Source organism: Typopeltis vanoorti, chromosome 11, assembly GCF_054136105.1.
Source record: "Typopeltis vanoorti isolate ZY-2024b chromosome 11, IOZ_Tvanoo_1.0, whole genome shotgun sequence".
In the NCBI taxonomy this organism is placed as follows: Eukaryota; Metazoa; Arthropoda; class Arachnida; order Uropygi; family Thelyphonidae; genus Typopeltis; species Typopeltis vanoorti.
This window is the reverse complement of record NC_143559.1, coordinates 83,607,647-83,631,556: the sequence shown is the minus strand read 5'-3', so window position 1 is coordinate 83,631,556 and position 23,910 is coordinate 83,607,647. Positions and strand designations below refer to the sequence as shown.

Below are 23,910 nucleotides of genomic sequence, written 5' to 3'. Positions count from 1 at the left end.
GTCCTGCACTCATCATGCTAATTTGCTGATGTGTGTCATCCACATTTTCTCTTGCATCCTTTGGCCTATAGCAGCAACCAGCTGTATATTTTATCCTCTGTCTCACACCAGATTGCCTCAAATACACTGCCTTCCACATTTCAGTCTTCACAGTGGCCTCATACTCTTTTTTGGCTGCAATTCATCTGCAGTACTTCTGGCATTAGTATACATAGACTGTAACATCTTTTTAGGCCTACAACTTTCTTTATGCCTTGTATTGACTACCCTATTCAATTTTTTCACTTGAAAAACTAGATTCTACATTCTCACACCCGCTCATCTCATGGGGACTTGCACACATGTATGCTCTCTCTCTCACTGCATTATTTCCCCTCAAATAGCTCTTGCTTCCCCATTCTCATGTAACAATGCTTTCTTGAGATTTGACACCTAATTCAATTCATTTGCAGCTGAATGCAGTCCATGATATTAGCCTTTCTACCCATCAAATTCAGTTCCAAAGTGTTCAGTACAAACAGCATGCAATTCCTTTTTCATGACCTACATATCAATTGTAGGTCGTGCAAACCACCCCACCCCCTGAACTTATCTCTGTCATAGCATGGATGAAGACTCACAATCTTTACTTCTGTACTTTTTTTTGCTTCTTCCAATAACTTTTTCATATCTCCTCCATATCATCATACTTTCACCTTTCAAGTCATGCTTGCAGAAAATAGTCAGCTCTCTTTCAACCTTGCATTCTGACAATCTCACTGATGATCAGTTTTCATAATCTTTACTCCCATGTTTTTTGTTTTTTGCATGTCAGATTTATAGCATAACTGCTATAAATCTGACATGCACACATTGTGTATGCATGTCAGATTGATACAGATGTCAGTGGTCTGTTTATGTCTATGAGAATATACAAAGATGCATAATAAGTGCTTGGCAGAATAAGTATTATGGGCATTTTATTTAATTAATTAATTATTTTCCATTTTAGACAATGAAGACTTATCAAACTTATCACACAGAAGAAAGGCAAGCAGAAGGGAAACTGAGATATGTTGAAGCACAAAGGTCTAAGTTGGAACAATCCATTCCTCGGGAAAAATTAGAAAAATCAAAGAAGTTCCGAGTAGTTGAAAAGGAAATACAAAAGGTAGAGTTTAATTAATTCTGCTCCAAAAAAGTTATTTATTATTATTATTATTTATTTATTATTTTTATCATAATTTTATTATGTGCATTATGTTTATGTTTCATGCTTTCTATCTCTCATTTCATCACCACATTCATCATCAAATTTGTGTACAAGATGCTGATAATAATACTATGTGATTAAGTTCATATTATTACTTATTTTCTATCAACAGGTTTTCTCCACATTAGTCTGTTATTTGTCAGAACTCCAATATTGTTACATTTTGGTCTTCTGAGGCAGTGGTTCTCAACCTTTGTGAGACCACAGCCTGGTAAATTCTTTTTTTATAAGATGAGGGGCTGGTTCCAACAAATTTCCTCATAAATACCTTTCCAATTTTTTTTAAAGTTCATACATTAAACTAACGTAAGTATTAATAATTAATTATGGCATTATCATAAAGAGTAGTAGTACACTTATGTGTATGGTGGCATGTTGACAAATATAAAATTACATTTTAATTAGTTATCAATCACTGGGCTAATGAAATCTTGTAGCATATTATAGTTTCCTCAGGCCAACATCATTAAATTAATTTGTGCTGATTTTCATTGGCATACCCCATTCTGATCACCAAAAAGTTATAATACTGATTAATGTAAAATTGATTTTAATGATGTTGGTTTGAAAAAAAATGGTGGTGAGAAAAATATTTATGCATTGTAACTCACCATAGAAGTTAGCTGAGCAGGAGAAGCAACAACTTGTTGGCGTAACACTTATTATCACATACACACACCAAATATTTATATATGCAAAGTATGTAATTTAATAAATAAAAATGTATGAATCTCTCAATTCTAAAGACTAGTTTCAATGCTAATTAATATTTTAAATTTAAAAATACAGCACTTTAACACCCCAATTATAAGTTATTCAAAAAGTTAAACTTAATGTCTTTTATTACAAATGAGTTTTTGAAGGTTTTAGTTAAGATAGTGAGACTTTTGTTGCTGCTTTCCGATAGCTTATTAATTCTGGGATGAATTGAAATGATAGCCAAATGGAGACAGTCAGAAAGTTGCAGGCGGTTTCTCTGTTTTTTTAAGCACAGTCATGGGCAGAAAATGCAGTTTCACAAAGATATGTGGTTGAAAAACAAAGAAGAAATCTCATTGCTATATCATGTAAATTTGGATATTCATTTTTCATTCTTATCCAGAATTTCGAATTACTCATAGAATTAAAAGTACTTCCCAGTCCTTTGTCTGATACTAATTCAATAAGTTGAAGGGTTTCTTCATTGGAAAGGGATGTCTCTTTGTGTTCAACAAAGAGACATCCCTTTGTGAACCAATAAAGGGGTTCACAATCCACATATTTTGCCTCTGGGGATCCTCACATTCGGGATAATACTTTTCAAATGACAGCAACAACAACAACAACATCTTCAAGTGGGCTGCAATAATATCTAAACTGAAATCTGTGAATAGAAATCATCTGCTTCCATAATATAATCTGAGTATGACTGAAACATTTCATTATTTCTTTCTGCAATCATATTAAGCTTTCTAGCTTAATAATGAGTTTCTTTGTGAATGATTTGATCTTGTTCCAAGTATTAAATATTGTTGTATCTGGACCTTGAAGTTTTAAATTCAACTTGTTTATCTAAGATGTTGCTGAGATATGCCAGTCTGGCTACCCATGTCTTATCCTGGAAATAATGGGACAGGTCACTTTTCTGAATAAATGGGGTTTAAAAACTCCTGATTCTCAAGTGTTATTTTAGTTTTTTGAACATGTTATAGACCACTGTATAGTCACATTTTATTTTCACCTAAATATTTATTTGTTACAAGATACAAATGTTGCTGCAATAATATCACTGATGCAATTGTTTTGTCACTGCCATTGTGCATATATGCAAGCAGACCCAGATCTGCCAGTATTAGTGATTTATGGAAGCATTGCCATATATGTTCTTATATTGAATTGATTTTCTATTAACAGGATTGTTGGACCACTTGAATTATGAAGCTGAAATTTATTTTTGGCAATAGTTATAATAATTGCATTTAGTTGATAATTATATAATTATTTTATTTTATTTTTTTACAGAGAATGTCAAAATATAATGATGCAAGAACTAAATCTTTAAAGGCACGTAATGACTACCTCTTGTGTATGGATGCTTCAAATGCAGCAGTTCACAAATATTTTGTTGATGATTTATCAGATTTGATTGATGTAAGAATTTTTTTCATTTTTCTCAAATTAATGTTTTTTATGTCAGTGTTTCCTAAACCTTTTTGTTTGTGCACTATCATCATAAACTAAGCATTCTATCCCCATTTCTCTTATTATTGACCACTTTTTAAAAAAAAAAAATTAACAAGTAGGTGTATGCATATGCAGCATGATGCAATATTGTATTTGTATCATCCTCTTGCTCCAACAGTTTAAAAGAATATTCGTAGCTCAAGTTGGACTTCTATACAGATGTTTAAAAGAGATTATAGTATACATTTAATCAGAACTTATTAGTTATTAATTATTATTAATTTAATCAGAGCTTTATATGAGATAACATCCTTCTGTTATCTCAAATGAAAGTTTTAACTTATTATAGAATAATATTTTATTTTTTAATTGATTAATACAATGTTAGACTGTTGAAGAATAGCATGATATCAAACCAGGATTTCTTACCTAATGTCTGGTCCTTACTTTCTCTTGCTGTAAGAATGCTGAGTGAATGAGGATGGGCTAGCAAATTGGGGTTTAGTCAATCAAACTGTATTCTGTATTGGCTTAAACCAAATGACAGTGATAGTACAACAAGATGAAAAGCCATGCTAGATGGGGCTTTCCTTTAAACAAAGTCCTTGCTGTTTTAACAGAAATTATGATAGGCGCCATAAACATAAAAAAAAAGTATTAATGGAAAATAAGTAGAACTGACAAAAGAATTAGAGCAGTATCATATCTACATAATTGGTATTTACTGAAACAAAGAAAACAAAAACAGTCAGATTCTTCTCAATAACTACAGGATTTTATATTAATATATTAATGATCAGGGAAACAGTAGCTACAGTCTTCAATACCAAATATTGAAGATGTTCTTCTTGAATTGCAGGCAATAACATGTTTGTGATGTGGACAAAAATCAAAATGAGGAATTGATCAAGGAGACTTATTTGTGCCTTATGGTCAAACAGAAGGTTCTACTAAGGAAGAAGAGTGGAGAAATTTTTCAAGTATTAGATAAGGCAGCAAACATAAAGAAAAAGAAAACATTGGTCCTTATTAGAGATTTACATTCTAGCATAAGAAATAAATACCAGACATGTCAAAATGTGTTGGGAAAATTTGGAGAAAAAAAGCAAAGTTAATAATAATAGTAAGTATCAGCTGAATTTCTGTTCGGAAAACAGACCCATCATCAACACCATGTTCCAACATAAAGGTGTCCACAAATTTACAAGAAATAAGAAATGTCTCATTCACTGTGTTATTGTGAATAGCAATATTTTCATACTAGTTCAGGACATTAGAGAATACAGAGGATTTAAAATAGGAAGTGATCACCATTTAGTTCTGAGCAGGATAGAAATGAATATCATATTGAAATAAAAACATGCAAAAAAAGTTTTAAAAAGAATTAAAGTTGAGCAACTTTCATAGGTGAATGAGCTGCTTTCAGAGGTGAATGTAACTTAAAGTATGCAAATATTATTGGAAAATAAAAAATGTAGGCATTTGAAAACAATAATCAGTCTTTTGAGATTCATTGGTAGATTATACAGAAACCATTGATTGATTCAGGCAGACAAAGAGGCACGTGGTGAAGTTTTCTGCAAAGAGAAAACTCAGGACTCTATGGCAGACTTGGAAAGGTAGAGGCAGTCATGGAAAAGCATATCAAAAGTTCCAGTCAAGCAAGTAAGGTAAGTATGCATGTGCTCTGAGATTATAGAGAAAAATGTAAGAAAGCAAAGCAATGTATTAAAGCAGCTAAACAGAAGTCATGGGAATACTTTGATATGAATATAGAAGATAAACATGAAGAAGGCAAAATGTTCTGTAAGCTATTGAAAAAGCTTAGAAATGGAGGAAAATGTGCTATAAAAGGAGAGATGATAAATGTGACATGAAAACTGAAGATAAAAATACTGTAGATGTCTTGGGTAATTATTTTGAGAGATTATTGAATAAAACAAGAAGTGACAGAACAGTAGTAGAAAATAGTCAAGAGGAATGCAATCAGGAGTACATATCAGTATTTGAGGTAAATAAAAAAAAAAGGGGGAAGGGGAGCCAGAAATGTGAAAAGGCAGATGGAGTAGATGATATTCTATCTAAAATGATTAAATATGGAGGTATGGGGGGGGGTCTGAACAGTTCTGATAAACATCTAGAACAAGAATGATATTAAAGTAACTGATATAACCACAGGAAAGAACATACTAGTAGCAGAGTTATGAAGGTAACCTATGTTCTTATATCTTTCATTGTGGTCAATTGCTTTAATATTATTTTTGTTCTAGGTGTTTATCAGAACTTTTCAAACCCCCCCCCCTCCCTTCATATAAAAGTTTTGAGTGACTATACTACATAAATAAAACTCCTAAATAAATGCAGCACAAGTTTGAAGGATTCCTTACTAAGTTGAATTACTGCTGTAATAACAAATGACATGAAAATCTGCAATAAAAAGAGTATGAAAATAGAAAAGAACAAAGAAAACTTCAACTACATTCTGAATGGAGAACCTATAGAACAAATATATAAATCATTTCAGCTATTTAAGCAGAATTTTTAGTGAACATATTAAGTTAAATATGGAAGTAACTGGTATTGTGAGAGTCAATTGAAAAAATTTATATGGAATAAGAGAGAGAGAGAGAGAGAAAGAAATTAGCATACAAGACAGTGTTCAAACTTGTTTTAACTTATTCATCTTTGAGCTGGGTTAGAAACAAAACATTTGTTGAAATATTAGAGACTTCAGGTAAGAGAGTTCTTCAAAAAATTAGGGGAATGAACAGATGACATCAATGCAGAATCATATTAAAAATTATATTAGGAAAGAACTTGACATTGTTAGCATTCAGGAACATGCAACTAATCCCAAGTGGTATGGTCAGTGAAACAGAATGGGAGAGGAATGATTAGTATGGCAAGTGTTTGATGTCAGGATGCTTGGAAAAGGAAACCAGAGGAAGATCCAGGTATGGTAGATTGATGTAGTTAGGAGTGCCTTAGAATGCTGAAATATAAGTTCTCACAGTACAGTCATACCCCAAAGTTACGCGGTAGGCGGGACAAACAAAAAAGCACGTAAGTCGAATTCGCGTAACTCGGGGTATAATTTTGCATGTACCTTATATATACAAACATACAATTGGGACCAAAGGTTCACAAAAATACCTATATTTTTTAAGAAATATAATCATAATTGTAGTTTTTCGTACATAAAAAAAAAGAAAGTTATTCTGATGTCGATGGTTTCATAAAATCTAATAGATTTGTCTGATGGCATAATGTCTTTTTCTTGTCATGCATAATTTCTTCATAGCAAGCTAATAATTTTTTTATTCCTTGCCTTGTGGCCACAATTCATTCCTCGTTAGAATCTATGTCCTCCAAAATCTGTAAACCTTTCTTTTCTGATTGTTCTTACTGTGGATTCCTGTAGATCGAACTTCTTTGCTAGCTCACAAATTTTCATTCTACTTTCAAAATCCTTAATGATGTCGAGTTTTGCTTCCAAAGTCAATGTTTTTCTTTTCTTGCTAGCTGTAGAAGAATCGGACTTGCTTCTTTTGGATGACATTATTATTTTTTATGTGATAAAATTTTATTAAGAAACATAACATTAAACAATCACAAGGTTTGTAGACTATAAAAATTGTGTATGAATGGAGACTGCGGAAAACACATCAGTGCTTGTTCACAGCATGTGCGACACTGGCGAATGCAGCCGCTGCCGGAAAGATACGACTAGTGTTGAGGCGTGAAGTGGGACAGGAATAGGTACACATAAGAAACCGCATAACTCCGGATTCGCATAAGTCAGGGTATGACTGTATTGGAGTCCTTGCAGACAGGGGCAAATTCTCCATGCTTGCTATGCTTGCTGCACAAGCTCATTAATTGAGAAAGAAGTAATATTTATTTGTTAATAAATGCATGCATTTATAAGCATTCCATTTAGGCTTTTATTTTGTAGACAGAAGAAGTCTTAAGCTTGCACGGCAATAATTGAGCTTTGTGTTGTGTATCGAAGGCCGATGCTTGCTCGTCTAGTCAAAGCTACCTTGGCTTGTTGGTTTGTAGGAGCTTCTAGGTCCTCGCTGCGGCAATGTGATTTCATGCGCGTGCATAGCCATTTCCGCTCCCTTCAAGTCGTCTTAAACACAAGGCCATATGCAGTCAAAGTAGCTCTAGCCAGTGAGCTTCAGCTAGCCTTTACAAGTGTGCATGTTGCTTTGGAAAATTAAGTTACAACTTTTTATGATGATGTTATTGACCAGTTTCATAAAGAAGAACCATAGAGTAGAATTTGTATTCAAGTAGCTAAATTGAAAAAGATAGAATATCATTTGTAAAATAAATGTTGTATTTGTATGATTAATGTACATAAATTTCTAAATATACAGTTTTAAATGATCAGTAATTCATTATTCCGCTAATCAGACTTCAATCACACTTCTCACTCTCTGAATGATAACAAGAGCAAGTGTGAATTTAAGGAAGCCACAATAGTACTAATAACTGGCGGAAACCTCAACAGAAATCAGGGTGTAATTCTAAACAGTTCGTGGAAAAACTTTATCCTCTCTCTTTCAATCAATCTGAACTACAACTGGCCAGTAATCACATTACAAGTCTACAACAAACACGCATGCGTGATAATGAATAAGAACAATAAGTCATCTCTGTCATGCGAAACGTGTAACCATAGCTACTAGTTTGGTTTACAACGTTTTTTATGTTCCTTTTAATTTGCATTTACTAACGTTCATATCTCCATAATGCCTTGAAAAAGCCAGACAGTTTGCTGGCGAAACCGGTAGGTTTGAATAAATGTTTTTATTGTAAACTGGTCTGTATTAATAAAATTTTATTTCTATTACAAAACGACCAAAAATGTATAATTTAAATTTTCCTTTGAATTAGTCTCTTATTTGCAAGCTGGGGCGAATGCTGGTCTTGAAATTCACACTTGCTCTTGTTATCATTCAGATGCCTGTAGTCGTCATCGAGATATGGCATGGAGCTGTTTTGCCAATCTATCGTGTGGTTAGACGTGCAGAAATGATGTGCTAAGCCGGAAGAGATGCTTCTGTTGTGGTTTACATCACCAACATGTTCTTTTTGTCTAATTTCTAAACTTCGTGAAGTTTGTCCAATGTAGGCAAGACCACAGGAGCAGGGAATGTAATATACTCCTGGATATTTGTAGAACGGAACTTTATCTTTTGGAGATCCTAAAACTTGTCTGATGTTGGTGGTTGGTTTGAAGACCACTCTGATGTGGGCTCTTAGTATTCTTGCTATTTGATAAGAAATTGACTTGATGAAAGGTATCACTACAGTAGAAATGTGCTGACGGTGGGATTCTTCTTGTCTGGGGTTGTCATTGTATAGATATTTTTTGATGATGTTTTGAGGATATCCATTTTGTGATAATGTGTTGGCTATTAGTTAGGGTTCCTTCTGTGTATCCTGCTCTTCTGATATAAACTTTTTGGCTCTATGTTTCAACATGTGGATAATACTCAGTTTGTGTGTCTTGTGATGGTTTGAAGTATAGTGAAGATATCTTCCAGTATCTGTGGGCTTTCTGTAAATGGATAATTTGACACTGTTAGGTTGTTTTTTTATCAAGATATCTAAAAAATGCAGTTGGTTGTTGTTTTCTACTTCCAGAGTGAATTTTATCTTGCTATGTATTGAGTTGATTTTATCCACAAACGATTTTAGGGTGTCTAAGCTGTCTTGCCATGTGATGAATATATCATCCACATATCTCCACCATGTAGATGGTCTCGGAGAGATTGCAGAGAGAATTTCTTTTTCAAGTTTTTCCATGAAAAGGTCTGCACAAGATGGTGATAGTGGGCTTCCCATTGCTAGGCCTTCTAATTGTTGGTATATGTTGTTGTTAACCTTGAAGAAATTAGATTGAAGGCAGTGTCTAAACATCTGTGTGATGTCTAGAGGAAAGAGGTCTTGGATGATGTTTATTAACCTCTTCTACTGGAACATTGGTGAAAAGGGATACAACATCTAGACTGGCTAGCATGTCTGTTGGTGCAGTCTTAATGGCTTGGAGTTTATTTACAAAATGTTGATTATTTCTGATATAGGATTCTGTTGATCTTATTTTATTATTTAATAAGTTTGCAAGCTGCTATACTTCAAACCATCACAAGACACACAAACTGAGTATTATCCACATGTTGAAACATAGAGCCAAAAAGTTTATATCAGAAGAGGAGGATACACAGAAGGAACCCTCACTAATAGCCAACACATTATCACAAAATGGATATCCTCAAAACATCATCAAAAAATATCTATACAATGACAACCCCAGACAAGAAGAATCCCACCGTCAGCACATTTCTACTGTAGTGATACCTTTCATCAAGTCAATTTCTTATCAAATAGCAAGAATACTAAGAGCCCACAACATCAGAGTGGTCTTCAAACCAACCACCAACATCAGACAAGTTTTAGGATCTCCAAAAGATAAAGTTCCGTTCTACAAATATCCAGGAGTATATTACATTCCCTGCTCCTGTGGTCTTGCCTACATCGGACAAACTTCACGAAGTTTAGAAATTAGACAAAAAGAACATGTTGGTAATGTAAACCACAACAGAAGCATCTCTTCCGGCTTAGCACATCATTTTTGCATGTCTAACCACACGATAGATTGGCAAAAACAGCTCCATGCCATATCTCGATGACGACTACAGGCATCATGTATTTAAGGAAGCCACAATAGTACTAATAACTGGCAGAAACCTCAACAGAAATCAGGGTGTAATTCTAAACAGTTCGTGGAAAAACTTGATCCTCTCTCTCAATCAATCTGAACTACAACTGGCCAGTAATCACATTACAAGTCTACACAAACACGCATGCATGATAATGAATAAGAACAATAAGTCTTCTCTTCACGCGAAACGTGTAACCATAGCTACTAGTTTGGTTTACAACGTTTTTTATGTTCCTTTTAATTTGCATTTACTAACGTTCATATCTCCGTAATGCCTTGAAAAAGCCAGACAGTTTGCTGGCGAAACTGGTAGGTTTGAATAAATGTTTTTATTGTAAACTGGTCTGTATTAATAAAATTGTATTTCAGAGGAAAATTGTTTATTGGAAGTTAGTAACAATGTCAAGTTTTCATGTAGTGCTATCATTAGTATCCTGTATGCCAACTTAAGGTACATATTAGGAATTGATGATGAATACATATTATTTCAAAATATACTGGTATATATATCACAAAGGTTACTTTTACTTGAGTAGTCTCAGGATAAGTTTCATGATCTAGATTGGCAGAAATGATGTATAGATTTGATTCTAGTCAGTGACTAAAATAACTTTTACCAGGCTTTTTTGCTTTTTTGAGTTGATTGTTTTTTCTCTCTCAAAAAAAGCTTAGGTTTTTAACTGTACAATTTAAAAAAACATTTTATGCAATAATAGGATTAGGAATGCAAGATGTTCACTGTTCATTTAGCATGCTGGCTGAAATTCACTTAAATGCCATCATTGGTGAAGTTTAAAGACTGGCTACCTCAATTTTTAAAAGTTAGGACCGAAATAGTGCTGCCTACTTCTTTGAGTAATAAAAAAAATGTAAGGATTTATTTTTATTTTTAACAAAGTTGATCAAAGGAAGAAAATGATTTGAATGAAGATTTAGAGAAAAATGTTTTGGAAAAAATTGATGAAGCATGTCATAAGCAAAAATTGCTTAGTTTTTTCTCAACTAGCTTTTATGGCACAGCTGGCAAAACTTCTACCAGCAATACCAGTGTTCATTGCCTGATGTGAGACCACCACCCTACATATTGTGGAAGCCTGGAATGCCTTGAAAATATTTCATATTTGGTTACCTGATTTTCTGAACCTCAACTCATCCACAGTACTAATGTACAAAGGGTTTGCAACCTTTAACACAGATTGGATTCATATTAAAAAAAAAAATAGTGATATATGTGTTTAATTCTTAATGGAATTTTTGTAGTATTTGTGACTCTCTCAGCAAAGTTAATAGCTCATAATATAGGACTTTTGATTATAATTTATTATCATTATAAAATAATCTCTATATTGTAAGTCATAACTTAAGGATCATTGTGTTAAAGTTGAAATGCATTCTTTGAAGAAGTAGAATTTTTGTTAGTATTATATGCACCCTCTGTAATGCATTTGGAAGACAGGACATTGTACCTTTCGATTGGACAGGACCTGGGTTCAATCCTTGTTATGATGAGAGGAATCTTTATGTGGACTTTTTTGATTGAAGATGATTTAGCCAATATCATATATTAAGATAGCAGGATTTTTCTCCTAGAAACTTGGGTTTATCATTTTGCATAGAAGCAAATTGGCCATGAGAACGAACACACAGTTTACAGACCAGAAAATACTATTAATGTTGGTGGGTGATAGATGGCATTGTGTGTTGATGGTAGTAGCATAGTTGGAGGAATTAAGTAGGGGGAGATGGTGTGTTGTGTGTAGTGTAGTAATGCCCTCTCACAATGAGTCCTTGGACTCGTTGGAGGTGTCATATGATAATATTTTGTTTATTCACAACTCTGAATTTTTGTAGTTTTTTAAATTTTTAAAATTTTATTTAAAAATGTAAAAAAATGCCGTAACTTTTCTGTCTGTTATAATTATTTTAGTTTAATTTGTTTTCAGATTGTTATTTTTTTCCTGTTTCTTTCAGTGCATGGATTTTGGCTTTCATACTTGTCTGGCTCGCACATTAATGATGTACGTAAGCTCAGAAGAGTGCCTCAAAAAGTCTCGCCAGAATAGTATTAATGGTATGAATAAATGTATAGCAAGTTTAGATTCCAGAGCAGATAAACAACACTTCTTGGAGTACAATAATTCAGCTTTTATGGTGCCAAAGAAATTTGAATTTCAAGGTCACAGAGGAGATGAGGTAGCATATTAATTAGTAATTTTTAATTATTCCTATTTTAACCAAAATTATATTAATTTTAATTATTTATTTATTATTATTAACTGGTTATAGAATTAATTTTAGTTAGTCAGTAGTATTAGGTCCATCTGTTGGAAAGATTTAAGTGGAAATCCCGTCTAGGACATGCGTAACTTTTACATGGACTTCTCAGTGGTAGGCAAGTTGAACTTTGAGGAGGAAACCTAACCAGAATTAGTCTCATATAGAAGTGGAAGGGTTTTGTCCTCTACAAACAGTCCACAGCACATGTGGTTGAAAGGTTTATATGAAGGCAGGTTACTTGAGTTGAAAGACTTTGATTTGAGTCCTGTCACAAGTTAACCTTGGAGGGCTTATTTCACTCACTTATTTCACAAAGAAGTGGCAGGATTTTTTTCCTTTCTAAGTTCCTCCCTTCCTCTAAATTGTCCAGAGAACACATATAATTCTGTTCTTATTCCCATGCTGACTACATGTTTATACTCAACTATTAGGAATGATCTTATTCTTTCCCCTCCTGCAATGCATTGAAAATCCCCTTTGTATCGATCTTATAAAATTCCTTCACCAATTTATGTTGCTATCTTATCCACAATCCTTAATCACTTCTAAGTCTATTATATTCTGATAGCGTGTTTTTGCAGTTTAGTTAAATTATAGAATTAAAGTTTGTAACGGATTTGTGATTTTGACAACTTTTGGCAATCATAATACTTATGACTGTCATAATAAGAAAATGAAATAGTAGGACTCAAATCACTAAGAGTGAATAATAATAATAATAATTTTCATATTGAAATTCTTACTTGTTAATATTGGATGACTGCCAGATATTATTCATGACAACACTTTACAGACTGCCACTGTCCATGCACAGACTTCATCTTCCTGACCAAAATATCTAATCATAGTTTCAGTGATTGCCTACACTGGTCATGAAATACAGTTTTATTTCTTGACCAGTGTAACTTTTTTTTTCTTGACATTTTATTTTAAATATTTAGTATTTTATTTTATTTTTTATTCTTTTATAAGTAAATTTAATTTCAGTGATTCTAAAATGTATTTTGAAGTACTCAATCCAAATCTGCAATTCAAAAAATTTCATCATGAATGTTTTTAATAGATAACTACACTTTCATAGGTTTTACAATATTTTATCATTGAATTAATCATTAATAATGCCAGAATTTTAAATTATTACTGCTTAACTTGTCCTTTTGTAGCTTTTATGCTGTCAAGCCATATAGCAAAAGTTTTAAAATGAATGAAGGCATGTTTTGAACATTTTTGAACCCATCTGTAACTGCTTTAACATTAAGGAATACTACACCACAGGATTCAGTCTGTTACTCATTTGTATTCACATGTTCTTGAATCTCATTTCTTCAATTTATTATGATATCATTTTTAAAAGTTAGAAGCTATGAAACAAGCATGGATGACTTTTATATCATGATTAGTTTATAAATGTAAGCACAACACATCATTTGCATGGTAAGAGTTGCACAGTGTCATTTCTTTGAGTGTGAAATAATGAACTGAGATAAAAAGTGGGTTCCTCTTATTGCTACACATTTTATAAAGTTAATTTGAATCAGTGGATTAAGAGAAAAGGTTAGTCTATTACTTTTGGACTAACCTTGTCTCTGAATCCACTGATTCAGAGGAAAGATCATATAGTCGATTAGCTGGACAGAAGTAACAACATATTTTCTGGGGAGAGGGGGTGATTTGATACTGTACTAATCTTAGAATGTGCAATAAAACCAGTGCCTCTCTCCAAAGATCTTCCAGCATCTGCTCCATCATCACTGCAAATTATCGCATCACTGATGGATGGATGATGAATCTTCTGTTCTCATTATGGATGTAAAGTTATCATTATCTGATGAAAACATTTATGAAGTCGTCAGCAAACTTCAGCTACTTGAACAGGAAGAATTAAACAATTTTCTGAGAAATTTGAATTTAAGCAACAATCTACCTGCTTGGATTTTCTATTAATTTGTTACAGGATGTCTTAGATGCAGGAACACAATTTTTTCTTTTTGTTTTTTCTCTTGTATAGTGAAACCTGTGGAGTATTCATAACTATAAAATAACATGTGTGCCAGAGTAGATAACTTTTTAATATGTAAATATTTCTTTTTACATATCATAAAACATCATCAGTACAATTATCAAACAACAATAGGAACTAAATTCAAAAAAACATTAGTGCGCATGCTTAAATTGGAATCCCTCTACATATACAGTCGTGTATTTATGGATTAAACCTAATTAGGTTGTAAACTAAATTTAAATATAACAGAAATTTATTTTATACACTTGAGGATAACAAATTCCCAGACTTTTTGGAATAGTGAGAAAGTTGTTCTGATTAAGATTAGGTCTATGACGTAAGGCTTCAGCACTTTCTTTATATAAATGCTCATGTTTATATATGAATCTATGTAATAATTTAGTGTTTTACCATTGGATCCTGCGATTAACATTTTCAACGTGTTTGGCTAGATTTGTGAGGTTTGATGAGACAGATGTGGTCTTGATGTTCAGAGATACGTTTATTAATAGATCTTGCTGTTTGTTAAGTTACAAGAACATGGTACTTCGTATATGCCAGGTAGCATCATTGGTATAAGTTTGTCTTTTGGAGAAGGTAACAGTTGTGGAGGTAACATTTTCATAATTTTCGCCAAACTTTCAGTGATGCTTTTAATATATGGTATAGGAGTTCTGTGGGCTTCTTCTTGTCTAGGTTGAGTTGCAGGAGAGTGGTTAGTTATTTTTTGGGTAATTTTTGGAATCCAATTCTTGTGTTAGAGATTCTTCAGAGTAACAAATCTTGTGTGCCCAGGATACTAGCTATTTTACAATACCATATTTTTGAGATGGATGGTGAGCCAATGTGTTATGGATATAATGACCTGAAAAAGTTAGTTTCTAGTAGATCGAAGTGGAAATGGAACCATCTTGTTTACATTCAGTGTGTACATCAAGAAAGGAAATACCTTTTGATGATTATTGTTCTAGTGTAAACTTGATGCGAGGATGTAGGTTGTTGATATTTTTTAGAAATGAGTACGGTTCTTGTTCTGTGTGACTCCAGACAGCAAAGACGTCATTAACATGTCATAGCCAGATTGTTGGCTTAGGGTCAAGAGCGAAAATTCTAAGTGTTCAAGAAAAAAGTTGGCTAACTTAGGTGATAAGGGTGAGCCCATATCTCAGTTCATTTTGTTAACCCAAAAATTTCCACCTGATATTGAATTATTCAAATTTGCAATCACTTCAGATTACTTCACATCGAAAGAGAAAAAATATAAACAAGAGGAAGAAACAGCGATGGGCTCGCCCTTATCACCTAACTTAGCAAACTTTTTTCTTATCATCCTTGTACTTCAAATCCCTGTTCTGGTCTATAGAAACATCTGTCATAGCCAGATGACTAATACTCTGGTTACTGAAATAGGGACAAGCACATTATTCAGGCATTTTGGAAGAAAAGTGTATACGTGTACATATAATCTTTTGTTGTTTTACTTAAATCTATTTGTACATATAATCTTTTCAGCATTTTACTTGAATTGGTTTGTACATATGATCTTTTGAATGTTTTATGCTTGGATATTAACTTTTTTGCAGTATATAGCATTTTTTTTTGTTTTGTTTTCTTTAGTGATATCTAATTTATCCCATGTTTTCAATTTTCAACAGCTAAATCAGGTATGCATAAATAAAGCCATTCAAGAAGATTTAGAACAAAGGTGCAAACATTTATCTAAGAGGCTTACTTCACTGAAGACTGAAAGTGAAGAGGTAGGATGAATTTTATATTACTTGAAATATATATCTAGTATGTAATTAAAATACTAATAAATTATTTAAGCATAGTTGTAACTATCTGAAATGTTGATTCAATTTATTGTTGATTAAAGACTGACTGATAACTCAGGAAAGTCTTTAATCAGGCAAGAGGCAAGATGGACTTGACTTTCATTTCTTTATTCCTTTATTGGTTTCTGAAAGAAATATGTTTAAATTAGGATTATTCAGAGAGCACTTGCAGGTTGTGGGCTGATTATCAGTGTATTTCATACTTACCTGCACAGTGCTACTTTCAAACATTTATGTCTTGATGACATGTTTTTGCCATAATCTGATGCTTGCAGATTAACAGGTTAAGGTGGATAGTTGCATTTGCAAAAAATTTTGCAGCCATCTCACATAGGAAGGTTGTGACATCTAGGACAGTGTTTCTCAACCTGTGGTCCATGACGATGGAACAGGTGGTCCGCATTCAGACTTAAATTAATTAAATAAATATATATTCTTTAATTATCCAAACAAAACAAATTAAAATTGAATAATCAAGTAAAAACTATTGAAAAAAAAAAACTTAGTGGTCCGTAGAATTGTTTTAGGCATTTTACTGGTCCTTGGGCTTAGAAAGATTGAGAAACACTGATCTAGGATATTGACTTCTTGGCGAGGCTGTGCATTTCTTATGAACCAAGTGGCATTGAACACCAAGTGGTGGATGCCCTTGTTTTGTGTGATTCTTATTTTTTTGACATTTGAGTTGGCTGTGTCCTCAGCTTAGCAATCCGTACATCAGTATAAGTGCGATCATTGCTTTTGTATAGGAGCAGCTTGTTTTCCATGCCTAAATGACTGCATTGGTTCAATAATGGGTAAAGTTGTTCTGTCACTTTTTTAGCTTTTGAGCAGGTGTAGTCTACATGGGATGCTAAATGGGGGTCCTTTGTTTAACTGTATCCTTAGGTATTTGGTAACTGGCTACCAGGAGATGGGGATGTCAAACACAAGAACCAGCCTTTGGGATGTGCTTGATTCCTTGTAAAGAAGACATTGACACTTGTTTGCATTGATGTCAATGCACCATCTCCTGAGCCTCTGCTCTAATTCTGAGGTAGCAGTCTGCAGCTTTTTAGTTACCAATCTTTGCCTTAGGGATTGGGTATTGCAGTGTTGTTTGCATACAGAGCTGCTGTTGCAGTGGCTGTGTAGCAGGGGGGGGGTGTTGGCCATGTAGATGGTGAAGGGAAGGTGAGCAGGGAATTTCTGCTGTAATATGGATGATCTAATTCCCCGCAGTTTCACATAGTTCCCAGTCTTCAAGGTAGGAGCTGATAAAGCCGATCAATCCTAGTGGGGAGTTGGTGTTGATCAGTTTGTAGAGTAGCCCTCTATGCCAGACCTCGTTGAATGCTTTTGCAACATCGAGAAAGACTGCATCAGTGTGCTGATCCCAATTGTATCCCACACTGATGTGTTCCACTACTATGATTTGTTGTGCAGTGGAATGATTCTTGTGAAAGTCAGAACTGCTCATTGGGGGGGGGGTGAGATTTTTTGCAGTCTTGTTAGTATCACTCATTCATTAATTTTTCCTAAAGCAGAAGAGCAGACTGATTGGACAGTAATTCTGAGGAAACTGCATTTCTTTCCTCAGTTTTGGATTAAAACTGTATCAGCTTCTTTCCAGCATGGTAGAAAGTAATGAAATCTTAGCATTGCATTAATGATTGCTATAAGGTGCATAGTGGCTCTATGGAGTAAGCACTTGATGACCTTGTTGGAAATTTTGCCTGGGCCTGATATTTTATGTTGGTTGGGTATCATTTGGGATATTAACCTTCCTGACCAAATGAAGGTGTGTGTGTGTGTGTGTGTGTGTGTGTGTGTGTGTGTGTGTGTGTGTGTGTGTGTGTGTGTGTGTGTGTGTGTGGTTTGGGCTGCACTGTTTTTCTAAACTGTTGGCAAAGGCCTCTGTTTTTTCAACATCTTGATAAACCAAGCCTATTTCACCATGGATTGGTGGGAAGAGTTTGCAGTTCATTCTTAGTTGAGAGCCTTGGTCATCTTCCATAGTGAGTGATACTTGCTATTCCCACTGTAGCTTTTGTTGGTCTTCCAGCACCCACATCCTATGATACCAGTATATGGCTCTGTTCTTCTTGCAGATGAGATTCTTGATTTCTTCTAGGAGGCAGTCAGAGTTTGAGCCTGGCATTATGGAGGTAGTGGGTTCAAGCACTTTGTTCTCCAAGTTGTGTATTGAAATGTTGATCTTCTCTTTTGAGTTGATAGCTGGAACTGGACTTATGGACTCAAAAGTGCAGTAGACTGAAATGCTAGGTTTTTTATTTTTGTCAGGAATTTGAATTTTTTTTTTTTTTTTTTCACTGAAGCTTATATGGGAACTTACAAGATGAGCTAGGAATTTGGCTGATAGGCGGAAGCATCTATGCAGTCAACTATGGATCTGAGTGGGACTCCTTCAGACATCATGGTCAATTTTTGATATCCAGTCCTTATTCACCAGTATACCTCTTATGAGGTATACTGGTGAATAAGGACTCTGGCTGACACTCTTCAACTGTCATTGGAGGAATTCTTTCCAGACATAGCGAACTATTCAACTTTGTTCTGCACTCAGGCTATTTCATCTTCAGAAACCAGTTCTACAAACAGATTGAAGGAATCACTGTGGAAAGCCCTTTGTCACCTGCATTTGATAAATTCTATTTAGAGTATCTTGAAGACTCCCTATTCTCCTCAATGCAACCTCAGCCTTTCTTCTGGGTATGCTACGTGGATGATGTGTTTGCCATCTGGCTAGACTCAGAATTGTCTCTACCAACTTTCTTAAACAAAATCAACAGCTTACACTCATGCGTCAACTTCACCATGGAAAAAGAAAGGTGGCCTTCCTAGACATACTCCATCTTCGAATATTTACAGCATCTGCTCACTGTAAACCTACCTTCACATGCTGCTACATACAAGATTCAGTCCATTATCCCTCCATCTTCGAATATTTACAGCATCTGTTCACTGTAAACCTACTTTCACATGCTGCTACATACAAGATTCAGTTCATCATCTCATCATCCATCTCAAAAAATAGACATCTTCAACTGTTTTCTTAATGGAGCACATGTTGCCTATTCTGGTTCCAAGGATTTCCAACAAGAACTGAACACTATCTAATGCATCATACTAAAGAATAGCTTCACCTCAAGGAAGTTTCAACACATCCTGGAAAGCTTAATCCTAAGAACCCTGAACTTGTATATGGCGAGTCCCTGTTCTGTACATTGCAGGCATCTTGGAGGCATTTGCAAAAATCCTGAAAAGATACAGTTTAGTCCCCACATTCTTCCCTATCAACACAATATCCTTCTGGTTACCATCCATGAAAGATAAACAGCCCCTCTCTCCCCTCTGTGGTATTTACCAGGTTCAGTGTGAGTGCTTCCACGTATACTTTGGACAAACAGGATGTTTGGTCAAAAAATGGCTACAAGAACACCAATCTTATGTCAGCAATAAACCTGAATTGAACACAATATCCTCTGGTCCAATACTCACCTTTTACAGTGCTGGTTTAGGTTTGAGTGGTTATTTAAAGAGGGTGCTGAAGCACTTCTGCACCACCAAAACTTAAATTGGAATGACTGTCTATTGCCAAGATTTGGAGAGTCTCATCCTCATAAATGGCAAGCAATAATGTGCATCCCCCCTTTTTTTTTCCTCTAATATGTAATGCTATTTCATTTAATCATTTTATTTATTTAAATTTTGTTCTTTATTTGTATTTCAAAATGATTTTAGTTTTAGTCTTAATCTCATTTTATTTTATAACTACCCATATGGTGCAATTCCAGCACTTGATTCAGCTCTGTAAATAGGATTAATATTCTTTGTTCTAGCTTCACCTTGTGATTATGCTAATGCACTAATAATAGCTTTTTAATTTGCAATAATAAAAATTATTATTCTTTATTCTTTTGAATATGTGTCTAATAATCATTAATGCTAACCACTTAGCAAACCAAGCTGTCAAACTGAAACTTACAAGAATACTTTGGTAATCCTTGCTGGGTTTGATAACCAAACCCAGGTTAACTGTATTTCAGCCATAATTCCAATCAAACCAAGTATATTATATATTGATTTTCATCTTTAGATTCATTCGGACTTCTCTGATTATTAAAATTTATTAATTTAATTTTTTTTAGATATGGAAAACTCTTGAAACAGCGGAACGATCTTTGTTGGATATGATTACTGCTAAAGATTATGATTGTTCTCCCATGTTTGAAGATGATACAACTAATAAGAATGGCTTAAGGACACCAGAAACTTTAACTCTGAAACTAAGAGCAGACAGGCAAGAAACAGAAGATTTTTATTTAAATGTAAGTTATTAATAAGAAATCTTTACATTGATCCTTATTCTTGCTAATCTCTCTTGATTTCTCTCATTTTTTCTGTGTGTATGTGAATGACTGATATATTTTATTTACTTTTCATGCAATCATGGAAAACATTTTAAGAAATAAAATTCCTGAACTGCTGAAATATAATTTTTCAAAAAGAGAAGTTGCATAGATAATATGCAACACCTTTTTAATTTTATAATTAAGTTATAATTATTTCTATAATTATAAATATTTTCTAATTATATTTCAGTGGAATTACTTTAGGATCAAAGATAATGGATTGCATTAGTCAGATAATGGATTGCATTGCGTCAGAAAGCCTGGTTGATTCCTGCAAAGGATTGCAGGAATCAACCAGGATTTCTGACTCAATATCCATTCCTCAACTTCTTGTAATGCATCTTTTATTAACACTGAGGATAGATTATTAGTTTCAGTCCAAAATATTTATTGACTTTTATTATCAATAAAAATGCCTTTTTGTATGTACTATATTTGTGTTTGCACTGTGTTTATCCTATCACAAGTTTCATTAACAGTTTTTTCTCTGGAAACTGTATAAGGGGATGGCGAGAAGGAGAGTGAACAGTAGGGTGTTTGCGTGGAAGATAGTATATGAATGGATTGAATTTAATTTGCCGATCATGTACTGACAACCCTCAAAAGGGTTGTCAGTACATGATCGGCAAATTAATTGAAAGTGTGCTATGGTGGATATTGTAGCAGTTAGGTGTGAACTTCTTTGATGAGCCTCTGACTTCATGATGATCTAGTTGTAATAATAATAATAAGCATGCCCAATTACATGATTTATTACTAGAAGTGTCAGGATTATAATTGCTTTTTTTGTTTGTTTAGGTTCAAATCCTTATAGGATGTGAGATATGAATAATCTTTATAAGGGCTTTTCATCTGAAGGTTTACTGGCCTGAGGGGGGGGGGGAACTCTGCCATACAGAGATGGCAGAATTTTTTCCTCCTGAAAAGTCTGTGCATACGTGTATGTGTGAATGATGTGACTCATTTTTCTATCACATTCTGGAAAACAGGTAAACCAGCCAGAGAACATGTGACAATTAACTCAATTAACATAATTTATTTTAATGGTATTACAACACTAAACAAACTACACAGAGGAAAATTCAAGTCCCTGTCAAGCAACATTACAGGCAGTATCTGTCTGTCTGTTCTGTATTATGAGATCTTGCACGGTTAGAAACATTCACATCCTTTCATCCATGGCACAGCAATGCGTCATTGCCTTTGATGTCATTTTAATTTTCTCTGGGTGAAGTGTAAACCGAATAATCTGGACGCATTTTATAACCTTTTATGCCAAAGATCTAACTCAATAGTTCCGCGAAAAAGGAGAAGGAAAATTGGCATTCTGAATTATTCTTTCTGAGCCATAAACAGGAAGTCAGTGATATGGATTTTTCTCTCTCTCTTAAACAAAAATCATCTTGTTTGTGATCACATAGAATGATGCTGGAACAATCTTTAAACCCTAAAGGACCCTAAAATGAATGTTTCTTAAGATGGTAATTTATGATAGAAGTCTTGAATTTCACATACCAACATCAATCACTTGAAGTTAGTTACCTGGCTTATATTTCGCTGGATTTCAAACCAGCATTTTCAGAGAAAACAACATGTTACAGCTTACATGCAACATTGAGTAAGTGAATTCAGACAGTTGACCTTTCAAATTTAAAGATATCAACAAAGAGTTGTTGAATGAAGAGATGACTACTTGACATAGTTATATAAGAAATTACTAGTATAAACGCATTTATAATGGCCAGCATTGGAACTCTTAATGTCAGGGGATTAATAAGAGGAGCAGATTCTATAAATATTTCCATGGTAAATGTTAATGTTCATCACAACTGTCATCAATAGCCCCCCCCCCCCCCACCAAATCTATTGAAACGTGCAGCTACCATCCAAAATTCCTTCACAGTCAAACTCACTCATAGAACAATTTTCTCTTCCTCCTTTTTCATTTCTATTGCTGCTGAACATTTTGGAACAGCCTTTCCTTTCCTCACGTGTGTTTCCCAAGGAATACAATGTGCAGAGGCCTACAAATCCAATGTGAACAAGTTCCTCATTTTCCAATTCTCTTCTCATACACAGTACTAACATGCTATTGGTTTGACCAACCAACCTCTCATATATGGGTCCAACATTTAAATAAATAAATAAATACTACTACTAATAATAATTCACTCCAAAACAGTACCGTGCTAAGGCTGCTTTATAATGTTAACTTCCTTTTCCCCAAGAGATCCACTTCTCCTGCTAACAAGATGTTAATACTTATTCACAGAAGTTTCTAAACACTCTTTTTGTCTAATTCATCCCCTATTATAGGTACCTTTTACAACATACTGCAAGATGCAGAAGGACATATTATTGCCAGTGGTTAGAGATGAAAGGAGAAACTTTGGCTCATGGGTGGTTACTTGCCCAATAACCCTCCTATCTGAGTATGATATGATTGAAGGAAGTTCCTGTTTAGGAAACATTGGCATCAGAGAGAGATGAAAATCTGCAAGAACATGAATTTAATAGCTATCTGGAGAAAGAAAAACCCTAGTGAATAAAGCAGTCATCTGACTAGGCCCAATGGCACAAACTTGCCTTGACCATTTTTATATATCTGCCAACCTTCAGAGTGATGTCAAATACATTTGGCATATCGACTTGATTCAGAGAGCCAAATCACCAACTACATGCTTGTCCTAATTCACCAGAATATCAAGGATGAAGCGACTTCATCAAGGGCTTGAAGGATACCAGGAAACTTCTCTGAGCTTTTCATAGATAATTCATGTACAATGTTGAATTCCACTAGCTGGAATTGGGGAAACAGTTTAACTGCTGTTTTAAAGTTAAACCAGTGTCTCATTCAGTGTAGAAAGAAAGGGATCTACAAACAAAGGAAACACATATGTAAACTGCATAGGGAACCACACTGGTTCATTAATTCACAATGGTATTGGAACAGCTATAGAAACATAAGGGAGGTCATGATAGAAATAGAAGTCAAACGGAGAATAAAAGTTGAAAAAAAAACTTTATAATTAGACCATATTTGAGAGCTGTGAATATCCTTTCTGCTGCTTTCTACAGCAGGAAAATGATGACATTGCAAGAATGAAGGCGATTAGCAGAATCATTGATATCAATCAAGACCATATAAACACTGAAGACCTCTTCAATGCCTTTCATTCAACACTACAAATGGCTTTTCTGCAATCCACTGCAAAACAACAATTTCAGCA

General features: G+C 34.2%; 1 protein-coding gene across 3 annotated transcripts in view; it reads left to right on the top strand.

Annotated features, from left to right (window-relative positions):
• LOC150101810 (SLIT-ROBO Rho GTPase-activating protein 1-like) overlaps positions 1–23,910 on the top strand; it is a 312,204-nt gene that overhangs the window by 234,641 nt on the left and 53,653 nt on the right. For all 3 annotated transcript variants that reach the window (XM_090400019.1, XM_090400021.1, XM_090400020.1), the window contains exons 5-9: positions 992–1,150; positions 3,254–3,382; positions 12,123–12,344; positions 16,086–16,187; positions 20,417–20,596. In XM_090400019.1, coding sequence (XP_090256145.1) covers positions 992–1,150; positions 3,254–3,382; positions 12,123–12,344; positions 16,086–16,187; positions 20,417–20,596 — 792 coding nt within the window. The remainder of the gene's footprint in view (positions 1–991; positions 1,151–3,253; positions 3,383–12,122; positions 12,345–16,085; positions 16,188–20,416; positions 20,597–23,910) is intronic.